Raw genomic sequence first — 17,042 nt, forward strand, 5'->3', positions numbered from 1 at the left:
CCGTGATTCTGTTACTAGTCAACTTGAAAGGTTGCACTTAATCACTGCTCACAAGTTTAACGCAAATTTTTTCCTTCTTCATTTGACCTCAATCGTTCTTTACTGCAGCTGTGCAATACGTTTACACATTAGTCATCTTATTCTCAGCAAGTTCCAGTTGCGGAATGTCATTTTATTACTTTGTATAGTTATAAAAAAAAACATGCATGAGCCCCGTCTCTTTTTCTTGACAAGATTCGACCTGTGATGCAAGCAAGAGAGATATTAACTCATCTCTCTACGGTTTTTTCCTCATTCTGCTCCACATTCTCACAATTGGAAGTGCAGTCATGGGCCAACAAATCGAATTGACAGATAGAGTTTCTTGTTACATGGGAACTATGTTTGTTCTTTACCACAAGAAGATTCCCTAATTTTCTTCGTCGCTTTCATTGTTCTCCGGAATATTTAGGAGCCACGTACTTTTCATTCCTACAAAATTTAACACTACAGAGTTTATATTCAACCAACTCAATTTGACCACCAAAACTACCTCAGTTGTATAGATGTAGAATCGTAGATGCAAAACACACATTTCTAATATACAACCCCATTCAAGAGGGGACAGATGCATTCACGAATGCCTCGCTACATTAAAGTTATACAACATGAAGTTCTATGACCGCCACTATGAAGATTGACAATTAGAGGCCTATCTTTAGACTTGGACACGAAATCTTCATCACTACAAAAACAGAGCAATGGCACAGCCAAAATAACGAAATAAGAAGTAGATCATTTACAAGAACTGTTAGATCCATTCCTTGGGGTTGATACATGCATCAAGTAGCTTCCACTCTTCACTTCCTTCTTCTGGAGCCTGTAGAACACAAAAAGGCATCACTTAATTTTTAATATCTGTAATTATGACCGCTTTCCAGATAATAATATAGTCATGAGAATCATTCCTGAAGTCTTAGAAGTCAAAAATATAGCAATAATGATTTTGGTGACAGTGTATCCAGATTCTAGATAGAAAGAGTTTAGAGAAGAAGTTTACATGGTCATACTCCCACCGAGCTGTTAGTGGAAGAGAAACAAGAATACTTTCGATTCTACCTCCTGTCTTCAGACCAAATGTTGTTCCCCGATCATATACCTACATGCTTAGTGATTAGTCATGTCTAATAAACATATGGAAAGAAAGAGGGACGTAGGCCCAAGTACAACAAATTACATAGCGCACACATTTCTATATTCAGATTAGTCTTACTAGGTTAAATTCTACATAGCGCCCTCTTCGCAATTGCTGCCATGCCTTGTGTTGATCTGTGAAAGGTGTGTCTTTCCTCTTTTCTATTATTGGGAGATAAGCAGAAACCACAGAATTTGCACACTCTGCAATTCAAAATAACTATTACAAACATATAGAAGCCATGATAATCAACTGAAATATATGTTCTTGGTATAGCACATTAAAAACTGGATATATTGTTACTTCATTAATTACCAGTAGAAAAACCAAGCAGCATCTCCTGATCATAGTCATTAAGATCATCAAAGAATATCCCGCCTAGTCCTCGCCTTTCATTTCGGTGCTGCATATAGCATTAACAGCCAACATAAGGCAAAACCATGTACCATTCCAACTGTATGAGATTTGATTATGTATTCACTGATCAACCTTCAAGCATGGATGCAAAAAATTTTGTATATGAAATAATATTGTAAAGGGAACAATAGGGTATTACAACATAAAATGAACAATTGAACCACAACTTCTAGGCTTCTCAATCTTCATGATATAATTGCATAGCTTTACTTTCAGCTTGATAATTAATTTTTTTAATATAGAGATCTTACAAAAATACCTTGATGTTATCAGATTTACTTCAAAAAAGGACCATACCTTGATATAGAAGTAATCATCACACCATTTTTTGAAACGAGGGTAGAAGCTAGGGTCAAACTTGTCACAAGCTCTCTTTTGCACCTACAATATAAGGTAGACGTCAAATACTATTTCATGCAAAAATGCCTTGTCAGAGACCTAGAGAAAGTATAAACAACATAAACTATGTTGGTAAAATTGATGGTCCACAGATATCTTTGTCGCATTAGCATTTCCAATGAAGCTTATTATGTTTGCTCAGTCATCTATAATATGAATTCTCTCCACGAATAGATTATCGTCATTACCAAGGAATAATTGAATTCAGACTAAGAAGAGAATAGAATCTCATCCTTAATACGCATACTTGAATTCAAACTAGAAATTGAATATTGAAGTCATCTTCCTAATATATATATGAGCCATAATTTGTCTTATATATTTCAAAGTTTTACTTAAATGTGATATAAAGAAGGTGCAACATCTCTGTCCAAAAACATGTATTTGTCATTTTTACGTGCAATAGAAGAGTCATTTGCATTGCAACTAAGTGTTATATATTCAATTTCAATATAGTTCATTCAATAATTTATTCTTAGATGAGATTTTTTACCTGTGGAATATGTAATAACTAATAAGCACAATTTTTATATGTTGGCGGGTTGGTAGAGTAAAATATTTGGGCTCATATATAGTGTAGATATATTAGTCAAATATACAGAATAAACTGCTAGTTTTTAGGAGAACATGAACAGATATAATAATTTGTATAAAGTAGTTTAATTAAAAAAAATAAAAACAGAAAAAGAAAGGAATTTAAGTAGCAAGTTTATAGTAGGATAAGTATCTTACTTTCTTATTGATATACATTATCCAGATATTATTCTTCTGGTTATAAAGGTATATATCTCTACTCTAGGGTATAATTTTCAATATCTATGTTTTGGGCTACTTAAATGCATATCATTATCTGATTATACAGAAAATGTGACAATATTGATAAGTTTTATATATGTCATTTGCACATCATTCATCTACACTTTCATCCGCACTGGACTAAATAAAGGTGTTGTGACTGTGCATACTTTAGTATTCACAGTTATACAGGAAAATTTCGGGTTTATACAGTTTGGCCATCGGGTGAACATTTATTTGGCCTTCGGCCTATAGTTATTGCCTTCGGGTCCACACATATTCAGGGATGATAATGAAAGATTGACTGGTCACCGTGAAAGTAAAATGCAATACAGTGGCACGTGCTTATGCATATATACAATGCATCATTTGTTAATTGTTATATACTTGTGAACTATTTCTCGAGTCCATCAACAATGGTTTATGCTCACTGAGTTGCAATTCATATCCACTGCAATATTTTTCAGGATAGTATAAACAATAGTTAAAAAGTATATAAATACAATAGTTACAAGTCAGCCAGCTGGTGCTCAAGACTTAGTGGTGTCACTTGAATATGGTAAAGTACCATAGTTGTCTGTGAGTAAAGTTATAAGGATAAATTTTATCATATGTAAAAGATTTAATCAGTTATTATATATATATATATTAATTTACAGATTATATATAGTTTTTTATAATTTTGTAATGTATAAGGGTCTTACAGAACGAATGTACTTTTTTGCCCCCTTAAACAGATATATATCAGTTTAGTAAATTTCGCTAGACAAAAAAACATGCTGCATAGTTGCTGATGCTAGAAATATCAGTAGATGTCAGGATAGGTTCACATACCGTATGGAAGTGCTTGACATCCTCCTCAAAGATGTATGCAGGCGTCAGATCAGTACCACCACCAAACCACCATTGTCGTGGAGCTCCAGGAGCATCTATGCATATCGACAAAATCTTATATATGAATTACTGGGTTCACGCAGTTGAGCCACGAGAATAGCAGAAAACTAGTTTGTCAAAATCACTGCCAACTCACAAGTAACAAAGCAAAGAATTGATATTTTTTTATTGTTTTCATTTAAAATAACGGCCATAAAAAGATCCTACAAGTCGTAGATTGAGTTAAATGTAATCATTTATTTCTTTTAATGTAACTATACTATCAGATATATTTTCTCCACAAGAACTCATGTTAAACAAAGAACCAATACCAACAACAAAAAACTAATATTTAACGTTGAGATGTAAGGTTCTATGTGGCTTCTCTGTTTAGTGTTTGCGACATTCCAATAGAAGCTGAAAGAAAGGATAAGCGTGCGTAGTAAGTGGATACACAGTTCAACTAACATCATAATATGGGGATTTCAAGGGGAACACGTCATCTATATAGATTTAACATATATTTGATCTTGTGTATGACAAAAATCTCTTAAAAAGACTTAAACTTTTCTCTATATTGAATCAAATGCATAACTTAATCATCTGAAACACAAGAAATTTTTGTTTTTTACTTCGTTTTCGGGTAGTTGCTTGACAGTTAACACAATTTTCAAGTATTATTTGTTAATGTATATAAATTTATTTGGATTGTACTTGTACAAGTATCTCCATGTCGGACACAGGGATACGATATGCAAAGTTTATGTTAGCAAAGGACACAAACAGATTGATAATTCCTTGAAATCATTTCTATAGCATGCTACAATAAGTTCCTTCTTCATTAATGAGCTAAAACATATATAATTTTATATTAGAGAATACGTTATAGTTCTATTGGATGATTACAAATAAAGACAAATGCCTCAATAAAGTAATAAAAATTACATGTTTGTATAAGGTTACTATACAAGATTATTTTGAACAGACACATCAATGTAAGATGTGTACACAAATTACCTTTTGGGGCATCAGTCTCAAAATACCGATAATTAAAATGAAGTGTTGGCGCAAATGGATTCTTTGGATGCAAAACCTGCAAGAAAGTCCAGATAAAATTAATCTATCACACAATCATTATATAAGTGATAAAATGAAAATGACACTATACACAAAAAAAGAGTCTGCCAGTCACCTATGCAGGTCATGTAAACACTTTTGCAGGACTATGCATGTTATATAATAACGATAATAACAATTCTAGTTAGGTTTCAAATTTTAAGTTATTGGCATATGATCACAGTGGCACATATCTTGTCAAAGATCACATAATTATGCTCCATATAGTTGACATATTCGATCATAAGTATTTAAAATTTTGTTAAGGTTAAAGAAAACTCCGGCATCAATTATCCAATATGCACATGACTTCTCCAATTAATTAATTCATCTACTAGTAGAGTATGTTTTAACATACAAGGTCTTATGCCAATACCATAATAATTGACTACAGCCTCGAGTTCTCTTAACACTTTTGCTTCGAAATAATTCATTAAATCATTTCAGTTTCCATGCCAGAGGAAATGGCATAACAGAAAGAAAGCAATTAGTCATCCAAAGAAAGGTGACCTTTAAGGTCGGGAAAACAATCACTTTGGGAGCAGTATGTTCTAGCTTCTACAGTTCTCATAAACAAAATGACTGTATCGCAAGTCCTCGCACGAGAAAGTTTCTGATACTGCTACAGCAATCTATAAATGATATGATATGGTCCCTGGATATGGATCTCGTGATAGGTCTATGACCAGGAATAAAAGGTTCGATGACCCTATTCTGTAGTAAGAGTTTTTACTTAAAGAACTCTCTAACTCTCCTTGCACATCTTTTTACTTGAATGAGCAATAATTTTATTTCTTTTAATTGTCTCTCCATATATAGGAAAAGAATGAATAGGATAACAATCAATTAAGGGAAGCAAAAAAAATGGCGCTTTTCACAATCATGAAAGCTCTGGAGAGTATTTCTATATAGCAAATTCTAATCTACCTACTACTACTCATCTGAATAATAAGTCTATTCTTCTTTTCCACGCAACATTACCCTCAACATTTCGACATCTTTTTTTGTTGCTCTAGCTTTGCAGCCTATTACCAGATCTTCATGGCATAGAGCACCACATTTTCAATTGAACTTATGCCGAACTGCCTACTAATCTACCGATCTATTGGATCCTACAAGCATCACATGTTTTTATTGTTCTCGAGTTAGGCACCCTACAACATCCATTCCACAAGATAAATTTCTCCTTTTAAATATCAATTACTACATATGATCTGTAATAATCTTTTTCCTGACCTCAAAAATCCCAGGTAGTGGAAGCTATGAAAGTGCTCACTTGTCAATGGAATTGACCCTCGATTGTTGCTTCGGGTTCAAACAAAATCAAGTGCATAAATCACTTCCATATTTGAGCTCCAATAGACAAGATTCAAGATTATTAGTGTCAATTGCAACAACTAAGCCATTACTTGAACCACGAGATGGTTATTTAATCCTAAAACTTAAAGCTAAATCCATTGTTGTCACGTCGATAAGTCGAGTTGAGTCGATAGAGGTCCAGCTTATCGACTAGTCTTAGACTAGTCCTTCACTAGTCGAACAGTTAATTAATAATTAATTAAATAATATATATTAAAATATATAGGGAAATCTACAAAACTACCTACCTTTTCTTTTATTGTTTTCAAAAATACTACCTTCCAGAATTCTTTTTAAAAATACCTTTTCATAAAATCTTTTTTTCAAAAATACTGTTTGCAACTTTTGCAACCTCATCTGCAACTCCAGGCGGCGCCAGCCGTGTTGCAACCTCTTTTGCAACTTCATATGCAACCGAATTCCTGATTTCAAGTTCCAGTTTTCAAATGTCGTTTTCGACCTCATTTTCGGAATCGATATATATATATATCGATTCCGAAAATGAGGTCGAAAACGACATTTGAAAACTGGAACTTGAAATCAGGATTTGTAATTGCATATATGGTTGCATATGGTTGTATTCAGTTGCATATGGTTGCATTCAGTTGATTCTATTGTAATCTAATGGCCCCGCCAGGGGCACACCATACATCTGTTGTTACTTACAGTTTTCAGTTGCATTTAGTTGCAACTGAGGTTGCAAATGAAGTTGCAACTGCGGTTGCAAAAGTTGCAACTGCAGTTGCAAAAGTTGCAACTGCGGTTGCAAAAGTTGCAACTGCGGTTGCAACTTCATTTGCAACCTCATTTGCAACTTTTGCAACCTCATTTGCAACTTTTGCAACTTACAGTTTTCAGTTGAACTAGTTGCAATTGCAGTTGCAACTGTTGCAACTTTCCATTTTTATTTGCAACTTTTGCAACCTCATTTGCAACTTTTGCAACCTCATTTCCATTTTTATTTGCAACTTTTGCAACCTCATTTGCAACTTTTACGGCTGCGCCGCCCAAGGTTGCAAATGAGGTTGCAAAGGTTGCAAATCGTATTTTTGAAAAAAAAAATTTATGAAAAGGTATTTTTAAAAACAATGAAAAAGATGGTAGTATTTTTAAAAAAATAATTTTACAGATGGGTATTTTTAAAAAGATCCCAAATATATATTATATACATGGTTTCCTATAACTAATCATACGTATATCAATCACAAAATAGATATGTTAATTACAAACATATCTTTTTTTTTTCATTTCATGTACACACATTAACACACTACACATGTTAACACACTGATTGTACCAATATATAAACAAATTATACTAAATGTATATTCATTTTTAATCAACTTATGCATACATAAATACATACACACACAAAGATCTATAAACTTAGATTAACATGTTGATTATTACTGATTTTGAGTAGGTTCATAAATTTTTATATTTTTTTTTCAATTTAATTTTTGAATGAATTTTGCACTTGTGGACCGACTAGTCGATAAGTTGATCAATTAGTCGACCAAGTCGACAATTCACAAGTCAACCTCTCCAGTCGAATTTCTCAACCCGACTAGTCGACTAATGGAGCGCCGTGACAACAATGGCTAAATCCATCTATAGTTGCTCTGGAATGGTACAACAATCCAAAAGCTCTATTTCGATGTATTGAACCTACATCAAAATACAAGCCATTCTACAATATCTATTGTTAACTCAAAATGCAAGCAAATCCCTTCACAAAAAACAACTTGTAGCAGATATATTATTAGAAAGAAGAGAATTGGCACGAGAGGCACATAGTAACATACCGAGCTGACTCCAGCAGCGAAAAAGGGCACAGGGCCAGGCTTAACATTCCCATTAGCCGAAGTCGCCGCACGATAAGCTTCGGGAGGCATAACCCCATAAACAACAGAGACATTAACCCCCGCCTTCTCCCAAACAGACCCATCCTGTAAAACCCTACTAATCCCCCCACCCCCACCAGGCCTTGACCACACATCCTCTTTGAACTTGGCTCCCCCATCAGCCGCCTCAATGGCGGCGCAAACACTGTCCTGCACATCCCTAATCATCTTCTCAAACCGGTTTCTAACAGACAACGATGATGATGATGACGCATCATAGTCTCTGAGGAAAGTGTCGGGCCGGTGAGCTTCTGGGGTTTCTTTCTCGATCATGGCGCGCAGAAGAAAGGGGGTTCTGGTGGGTTTGGATTTGGGGAGAAATGTAGAAGGGGGGAAACTTAAATTTGGTAGAGATGAATGGGGAATGAGTTTAGGAGTTAAGGTAGGAGCAGGAGGAGTGTTCAGCAACATTGTAAGTGTAGAATTCAAGGGGATTGATTGGATTGTGTTTAAATTTTGATAGATAAGGTGGAAGGGAGGGAGTAGCAGATGAAGATGAAGATGATGTTGCTAGTAGAGTGGTTTGGTCCAGTCCAAAACCATGTGTGCGTTTTTTTCCTGTCTACCCCCGTACCCCGGGTTAGACTAGACCCCGCACACAGTAAAATCAAATACATGTATACTTCGAAATTTTTATTCTAATTTGTGCCCACAGCTAATTTATAACATATATGAATTTATCGTTTATATTGTTTTTGATGAATATCATTCATCAGTTGTGTTTTAAATAAACATCAAAATGATACACGAAATAGTGTTTTTTAATTTTGTGAAAACATAAACGCTACAAAAAGTTACGTTTTGAATATTTTTTTTAAAAAAATATACTTGAAATTAAATTGGCTAAGGCTTTGGGTATAGGATTGAAGGGCCTAAACTCTCCGGTCTAAAGGCTAAACCTTAATTAATTTTGAGTTTTGGGTCCGTGAGACCGTAAAACCTAGAAACCAGTTAAATAAAATAAATAATTTCAACATGAGTTAACAATTGTTAATATTTTAAAGTTCATATTTGGGTCTTAGGATGGTTTATTTATATTTAAAATAAATTGTTACGAATTTAGTTTAGGATTCAGGATTTAGGCTTTTAGGCTATAAACTCTGGAACCTAAACTTTAATTAATTCTAGATTTTATGACTAAGAACTATTTTAATATTTATACAACTACAATGAAAAACGCTACATTATATAACGATTTGGTTTTAAAACGGTAAACAGAATTACATCTTAAGTGAAAAAGTTACATAATATAATAGTTTAGTTTTAATATTTTTATGTTTACTTAAACGTTAGACGATATAGTGTTTTGGCTTGATATATAAAACGCTAGGCGATCCGTAGTCATTGATATCGAAAGTCATTTGTTTGGATAGTGATATTCAGACATCAAAGTATAAATTTGTGTTACTTGAGGCCAAAATCTCTTATGCATCGGAGTTAGCTATGGCCGATGAGTAACGTGTTCAAGTGAGAACAAGTTGAATGAAGCTGCTACATTTTCCCCAAATTGCCACTCCTTGTTTTGTAAATTGTTCGTTGTCATCACAAGACCACATACGGGTTTGCAGTTACGTCTACAGTATGATTAATTAAGTTTCATTATAAGTTCGTGTTTAGTTACCAACTCTCCTGAAGCCGAAAGGCTGTTAGTTAGAGGACCGATTGAACTTGTGTTTTGTCAAAAATAAACCCTGCTGTAATATGTCCAAGCATGTGAATTCTCAACAGAACCTGCATATATACAACACTGGCAGAGAGATGATTCGCCAGCGTTGCACCACCTGGCAAAACCTGAGCTGCAAGTAGAAGAGTTGAGAATGCACGGGTGGAATTAAACACCCAACAAATCTAGAAAAGCAGCTGTTGCGAGACCACAAGTTGAGTCATTCTCCATGCACCGGCCCCCTTCACACACTTGAATTATTTTGGTGGTTGTACCAGTGGCCTTAATGCCTTGCACACATACTATTTCCCTGCCTATCATCATATATATCTTTTACTGATTCGATTTCTTGTCGTGTTAGATTCATTTAGACGATGCTTAGATTTTGGATTGCAGGACTTGAATGCCGCAATGCAGACTGTTTGATTTCTTGTCGTGTATGAGTCATTTAGATGGCACGTAGATATAAGCTAAATGCTGCAATGCAGACTGTTTGATTTCGTTTCACACACTCCAGAACACTCTGAGTTGCACACATAGAGAAGGACAGCCTTAGTTTTTGGTTGCAGCAGTAATAAAAAACTTGTTTGCCCGTGATTCTGTAACTAGACAACTTAAAAGGTCGCACTTGATCACTGCTCACAAGTTTAATGCACATCTTTTCCTTCTTCATTTGACCTCAATCCCTTATTACCGCAACTTGACTTGCAAAATATAATTTGCTTGATAATTTAGTAAATACATTGAAAACACATATTAGTAGCCTAAAAGGGGATTATTATTAGTTAACAAAAAAGATTATTATTTTGGAAACGCCACAAGTAAAATTTGTTTCCAAATAAACCAACTTTTGCATGTATGGTTGACTTCATTTGCTTGTGAAACCAACAAATGAAATATCTTTTTTACTTTACTGAGAGCAAGCATGTGAACTCAGGGATTGCAAGCTACAGAGCTCTCAATCACTCTTATTTAAAGTAACATAGTCATAAAAAAGAGGAGGGGTTTGCACATTGAAACTCCTCTCTAGCTACCCTCCCAAATTATTGCAGCTCTTTTTAATGTTGTTTCTAGAACTCCCCTTGTCACTACTTGCATGATATCGCATCGCGTTTCTTGAAACCCCTAGGAATCATATGACCTGTAGCATCACACAACTGCTACATATTTAATTTTTTCATGCAATTCAGATATTTAGTGTCAATTATTTTGTGTGTGTTGGTGTCATTAGTATAAGGCATTGATATATGTTTTGGGGATTCAACTTGGGTTTTAAAATGAGTGTGTTGATGGTAAATGAGTTGGAGAGTGTTAAGAAATATCTTTATGTTTTGATGCTGAAAGCTAAGAGATTTCCAGGCATGGCATGGAGAAGTATGTGGAAAGTGGGAAAAGAAGATCCAAGAAGGGTCATTCATTCACTTAAAGTTGGTTTGTCCTTGACACTTGTGTCCTTGTTATATCTGATGGAGCCTTTGTTTAAAGGAATTGGATCTAATGCCATCTGGGCTGTTATGACTGTTGTTGTTGTTCTTGAATACACTGCTGGTATGTTCCAACCAGTACTTTGATCTCAACACACACACACACACACGACAATGTGTAACAATTTGTGCTGTGAACCCTCTAATCTATTAAATTTTGTACTTCAGGGGCTACCTTGTGCAAAGGATTGAATAGGGGATTAGGAACACTGGCAGCTGGATCACTGGCATTTTTAATGGAGTTTATTGCTACTGAATACGGGAGGGTTTTTCGAGCTATTTTTATAGGTGTTGCTGTTTTTGTGATTGGTAAGAATTATTTTGTAAATTTCAGCTATTGTTGATCATTATCATGGAAATTATATTATCCTGACCGGATCTTCCTAAAATCTACAATTAGCAAATCTTAGTTGTATTTTAGTTAATGGTCTTAATTTTCTTCTCTAAATATGCTGCAGGTGCAGCAGCTACATACCTAAGATTTTTGCCATACATAAAGAAAAATTATGACTATGGCGTAGTGATCTTTTTGTTGACATTTAATTTGATAACTGTTTCAAGCTATCGTGTGGATAATGTGCTGAAAATTGCACATGACCGTTTTTACACCATTGCGATTGGTTGTGGAATCTGCCTTCTGATGAGCCTTCTAGTCTTTCCCAATTGGTCTGGAGAAGACCTCCATAATTCCAGTGTTTCTAAACTTGAAGGATTAGCCATGTCAATTGAAGGTATCATATCTGCATCTATACAAAGTTATTAGCTGTGTGCTACTTTTACGTGCTTTAATTTTCTTTTTTCATCCACATGATTTGTTTCTTAGTTTAAAAGCACAAAAACCAGAACAAATTCTTGATTATTTGTGAAGCTTTCATTGTGTACTGATTCTGAAACTTTACAGCATGTGTGTCAAAATACTTCAAAGATCATGAAATAGAGCCCGACATAAGCAAAGACAACACAGAGGAGGATCCTATATATTTGGGCTACAAGGCTGTTGTGGACTCCAAAGCTTATGATGAGACCTTGGTAAGATGATTTTTGATGTGGAACAAATTATGGTAAAACCAGTGTGTATTATCATGTTGTCTCGTTATGTATCCATATAATATTGAATGAATCAGGCACTACATGCAAGTTGGGAGCCAAGGCACTCGAGGCACTGTTACAGATACCCGTGGCAGCAATATGTAAAACTTGGAGCTGTTCTTCGGAGTTTTGGATATACTGTTGTGGCTCTGCATGGCTGTTTGGAAACAGAAATCCAGGTACACATATTGCATCATCTTTCTTTCACTTGTATTAAAATTTATCTCTCATGGAAAAAGGATTTAGGGTATTAAAATTTTGTTAGAGTTTTGATGTGTCTGGATTTGTAATTGTCAAGGTTTAAAGAGTATCTTAGGTTCTAATTAATATACTCTCGTGACCATGTTTAGGATGTCAATTATGATTTTGATTTTGATTATTAACTTAACCCTCTCTGGTTTTGTGAATGATTTAGACACCAAGGTCTGTGAGAGCTCTCTTTAAAGACCCTTGCACTCGACTAGCTGGAGAAGTATCGAAAGCCTTGAGGGAACTAGCAGATAGCATCAGAAACCGCCGCCAATGCTCACCAGAAGTGCTATCTGATCATTTACATGAAGCCCTTCAAGATCTCAACGCTGCACTAAAATCACAACCAAGACTCTTTATTGGTTCAAAGACGAACCAGACGAGCAATATGCTTGCCTTAGCAGCTGCAACAGCGAGACAAACCATAGACAAGCACTTATCAAGTGTGAAAACAGATTCATCAGCATTGAATGAGTGGAAATTATCTAAAAGGGTATCTGAAAAAACCAAAGAGGCCGAGAGAAAAGCGTTGAGGCCAACATTGAGCAAGATTGCAATCACTAGCCTTGAGTTTTCAGAGGCACTTCCCTTTGCTGCATTTGCTTCTTTGTTAGTAGAGACTGTGGCAAGGCTTGACATTGTTATTGAAGAAGTAGAAGAACTGGGAAGGATGGCTAGTTTCAAAGAGTTCGATCCTGATGATGAGATAACTGTGACTTGTGAGAATCCTAAGGTGGAGGCTGCTTCAACTTACAATAATAATCTACCTTCACATGCAGCAGACTAGAACCCGTGCATGGATGATGGAGATGCTTCAAAAACCTAGAATTATTAGTTTTACTTAGCTTTTCCCATATGAACCTGGATTTGAGTTGCTATTATAATACCATATATGTTGAAGAATATCATATCACTCATGTATGTTAGAGGTCTGTGTCGTATTTACCTAAAGTATTAATAACAGTATAAAAGATCTGCATTATCAGCCTTGTTTCTTTTATAAAGATTATGGTTCATGGCTTTGAATACATGAGAAAATTGACAATAGTGCTAAACACGAAATTCAGAATTTGCAGTGCCTGATACGAATTCAGGCCTTGATAATTTGAGGAAAGCTAAGTCTACACCAGCACTGCCATATGCTAAAAATGCAGATGGAAGGAGTCATTATTTGGGGATGAGTCTAAGGCTCCTTTAGATGCAGCACCAGAGCTTTGTTGCACATATATTAAAATTTTGAATTAGAAACATACAATTTATACTACATTGTATACAAGCTGAAGTTGTTCTTGGAAAGTTTAATGATGACAAGAAGACTTTCATTGTAGTAGTTAGAAAGCTTGTGCAATAATGCTTAGGTAACCACATATAACAACTGCTTCATGCCTTCAAAACTAAACCCCTAGTCTGCGGACTTTCCAAACTGTTTTATTCTAAAGAACTATGTCTTATATCACAACAACATAGTTGTCTTCGGGTGTCCACAGACCACTGAAATCTCCAAAACTCCCATCACCGCTGATCTGTCTGCAAATGGGAGCTGTGTCCAGTACTTCCATCCCTGCAGCAAAGAACATAAGGTCAGATTGATTCTCCATATTTTGTGAAGAGGAATTATATATAGTAAAATGTGATAGTAACCTTCGTGTGACATGTTCCCATCTACAAAAAAATCCATGTAGTCTCCGTGTCCTGAGTAAGGTGATGACATGCTGTTTTCTATTAGAAAATTTTTAGTAAGTTCAATTTCCCCTGTAAAAGTTGAGTACGATGAACTTGAAGATAGATCGATTTGCTCATATGCTTGAGATGGCAACTCCGGTTTTGGAAACTCATTCTGTAGGGACTTTATATGAACTACTTCTTGGCCTGAAGAAAATTCCTGTTCATTTCATAAACATAAACAAGTTTGAGACTCAAAATTACATTTACAAAACAAGATTCGTGAAGAACTTATATTTTCTACCTTAGATGAATCAAGGATAAAATAAGGAGAGACCCAAAGACTTGAAGAATCAGCCATTTGTGGAGCAGCTAATATATCTCCTTCCACCATTGGTGTTATTGGAAGAGTAAGAGTACTTGAATAATTACACTGAGTAGCCATACCACTTTGCTGAAATCGCAAATCACCAGAGATGATCACAGTCTCATCCAAAGTTCTAGTTGACTTAACATCCCCTTTCATTGAACTACATGGAAATTGTTTAGCTTTGGAGCATCTATCTGTGTTATTCTTCTTCATTGCCTGCTCATTCTTCTTTAGAATACGGCACAATGCAAAAGGTCCCTATAACATTTTCAAAATCAGGCTTATATTGTGATATCAGGCCTAGGAAATAACAATTTTAAAATTTATGAACTAATTCAGCTTACCTGGAAGTTCTGAGATCCTTCACCTTCAGTAATATCATCAGAGAGACGATATTCGTGCATCACCCATTCTGTTCTATCACCTGCAGGAGCTCTTCCAGTATAAAACACTAGTGTTTTCCTGTATCCAGTTACAGACGAATGGCATACTACTTTCCTATCTTTTCCTGTGGCTTTCCAGTATCCTATCTTTGTAGCTCGGTTTGTTCTTGATCCGTTTGGATATTTTCTATCGCGGGGACAAAAGAAATACCACTCCATATCACTGTCTGGGAGAAATGACTTTTCTGCAGCGCAATTGCTTGCTTATTAGAACTATATATTTTTAAACTATTGTAATATGTCATTCCACTACTAAATTGCAAAAATTACCATAAGCACATTTATATTGTACAAATTGTCACCATTTAAGAATACGTGCAAATTATTGTCTTTGAAGAATCTCTTGTATTGTAGCGTAGTATATAACCTTCTTCACTAGGTAACAAGAGGTCGAGTGTTCTAGTTTTCATGGAGACGTGTCATTTGCCTACCAAATTACATCCTACAAGAAATAAGTATAAATTCTAGAAATGTTACCTGGTAACTCCCATGGATCAAACTTGTAAAGATTAACCTCTGGAATCACTTCAAGCTCAATTTCAAGTCCCTCTAGTTTGCGTTTCAGGTAATAGCCAACTAATTCCTCATCGGTAGGGTGAAACCTAAATCCGGGTGGGAGTGATCCCCTTCCCATCTTCCTTTTCGACTAAAACTACTATATATCTAGTAAAGAAGAAAGGGCAGAAGAAAGGAATGTATAAACAAGTTTCCGAATGTACCACTGACCTTTCCTAAGTGCCGAGACTATACCTGCTGAAAATTTGAAAGATCCAAAAATAGAAACTTTTGCCAACACAAAACTTCTTTTCAAGAATTGCAAAGGATTTCAATACATTGCAACCTTTGTTCGACAGAATCATTGTACTGAAAAAATCCAGTGGTATTATAAATTTAACAATCCCCCACTCCTCCCCTTTAAATTATCTTCCAAATATCTAGCTTCCCCGGAAAAAAAAAATATACAAACGATGATATCTGAAGAACAGGGAGATTTTCAGAAATTGGTTTGGAGTTACTAGTACAAAACAATGATAGTTTAAAATAGGGAGATATTGCAGTCTAGAAAAGCGTACTGTATCAGTGTAGAAATTGATGTGGCCAAAGAACTATGACAGACTGAATTATGTATCTAGTGATTGTTCTGAGTGAAAGTGTGTAGAGTAGAAACAGGGGAGCTCAAGATGGTTTTTATAGAGAGGCAGGGAGCTAGAATGCTATGATTCTGCGTCGAGGTGGGCCTTGCACTTACGGTGATTAAGTGTCTACTTGCTTGGAAAGAATTATATATCGTCAATAATTAACGGTGATCATATTTACTTGCTTAGTAAGAATCAGGTTTTTCCAATAGTTAAGTATCTCTTTACTATGTATTATTACTGATTTTAACTCGAAAATAACTTTTAAATAATGGTATCTATAATAATAAATCTCTATCCACCAAGAGTACCTATTTACAAAAATTTTATAATTGCAAAAATCATCATAAAAATGCAAAGAGATTGGTGATGTATTATGCATTCATGTGTGAGAGTACAATAGAGCAATAGTACAACCTTTCTGGCCTCGAATAAAAACAAGGGGTTAAAAAAACAAGGGTCCGGTTTCTGACATAGGTTTCTGACATAGGTACGTTGATAGCATACATCCAACGGGAAAAAAGCGCCGTACATCTAAGATTTTTATGCATACACAGATGGTGTTATAGTATAATTCAGTTGAAAATTGTCTTATTCTAGAATTTTCCACGTCTAGAGCTTTTACCTCTTAGAACATATGCTAGTATCATTCGTACATTATGAACCATCAACGGCTGCTTTTGAGGACCAGCTGCCTAAAAACAATTAGCTCAATAATAATCTCAAACACCGAAAGGTGAATTTGTTTGTTTGAATATGACATAAAATTCTACAAACAAGGTCCACAAGTAAAAAAAGAAAAAAGTCCTAAAATTCAGTTCACACCTAGAAACAGTTATCTGGTGCAATATTATATGAATTTTGGCAGTTAAAGTGAAGGCAGTGTTTAGAGAATGTGGGGAGTTGAAG

General features: G+C 35.2%; 3 protein-coding genes across 3 annotated transcripts; 1 reads left to right on the plus strand and 2 right to left on the minus strand.

Annotated features, from left to right (window-relative positions):
• Window positions 1-558: 558 nt before the first annotated feature.
• Window positions 559-8,624, minus strand: LOC108193162 (oxygen-dependent coproporphyrinogen-III oxidase, chloroplastic). Its single transcript, XM_017359697.2, has 8 exons — window positions 7,939-8,624; window positions 4,676-4,751; window positions 3,620-3,714; window positions 1,889-1,972; window positions 1,490-1,577; window positions 1,253-1,377; window positions 1,040-1,138; window positions 559-859 (listed from the first exon to the last, which is right to left on the minus strand). The coding sequence occupies exons 1-8, from the start codon at window positions 8,446-8,448 to the stop codon at window positions 791-793; spliced, it is 1,146 nt and encodes a 381-aa protein (XP_017215186.1). The 5' UTR covers window positions 8,449-8,624; the 3' UTR covers window positions 559-790.
• A 2,075-nt stretch (window positions 8,625-10,699) lies between these two features.
• Window positions 10,700-13,506, plus strand: LOC108193347 (aluminum-activated malate transporter 12). The gene is made up of 6 exons (XM_017359951.2): window positions 10,700-11,248; window positions 11,353-11,493; window positions 11,643-11,915; window positions 12,086-12,213; window positions 12,309-12,452; window positions 12,689-13,506. Exons 1-6 carry the CDS (start codon window positions 10,948-10,950, stop codon window positions 13,307-13,309), a joined length of 1,608 nt encoding a protein of 535 aa, XP_017215440.1. The 5' UTR covers window positions 10,700-10,947; the 3' UTR covers window positions 13,310-13,506.
• Window positions 13,507-13,750: 244 nt separating this feature from the next.
• LOC108193348 (NAC domain-containing protein 71) lies at window positions 13,751-16,253 on the minus strand. The gene is made up of 5 exons (XM_017359953.2): window positions 15,475-16,253; window positions 14,899-15,182; window positions 14,489-14,812; window positions 14,164-14,404; window positions 13,751-14,083 (listed from the first exon to the last, which is right to left on the minus strand). The coding sequence occupies exons 1-5, from the start codon at window positions 15,629-15,631 to the stop codon at window positions 13,971-13,973; spliced, it is 1,119 nt and encodes a 372-aa protein (XP_017215442.1). The 5' UTR covers window positions 15,632-16,253; the 3' UTR covers window positions 13,751-13,970.
• Between the last annotated feature and the right edge of the window lie 789 nt (window positions 16,254-17,042).

This window comes from Daucus carota, chromosome 7, assembly GCF_001625215.2.
Source record: "Daucus carota subsp. sativus chromosome 7, DH1 v3.0, whole genome shotgun sequence".
Classification (NCBI taxonomy): domain Eukaryota; kingdom Viridiplantae; phylum Streptophyta; class Magnoliopsida; order Apiales; family Apiaceae; genus Daucus; species Daucus carota.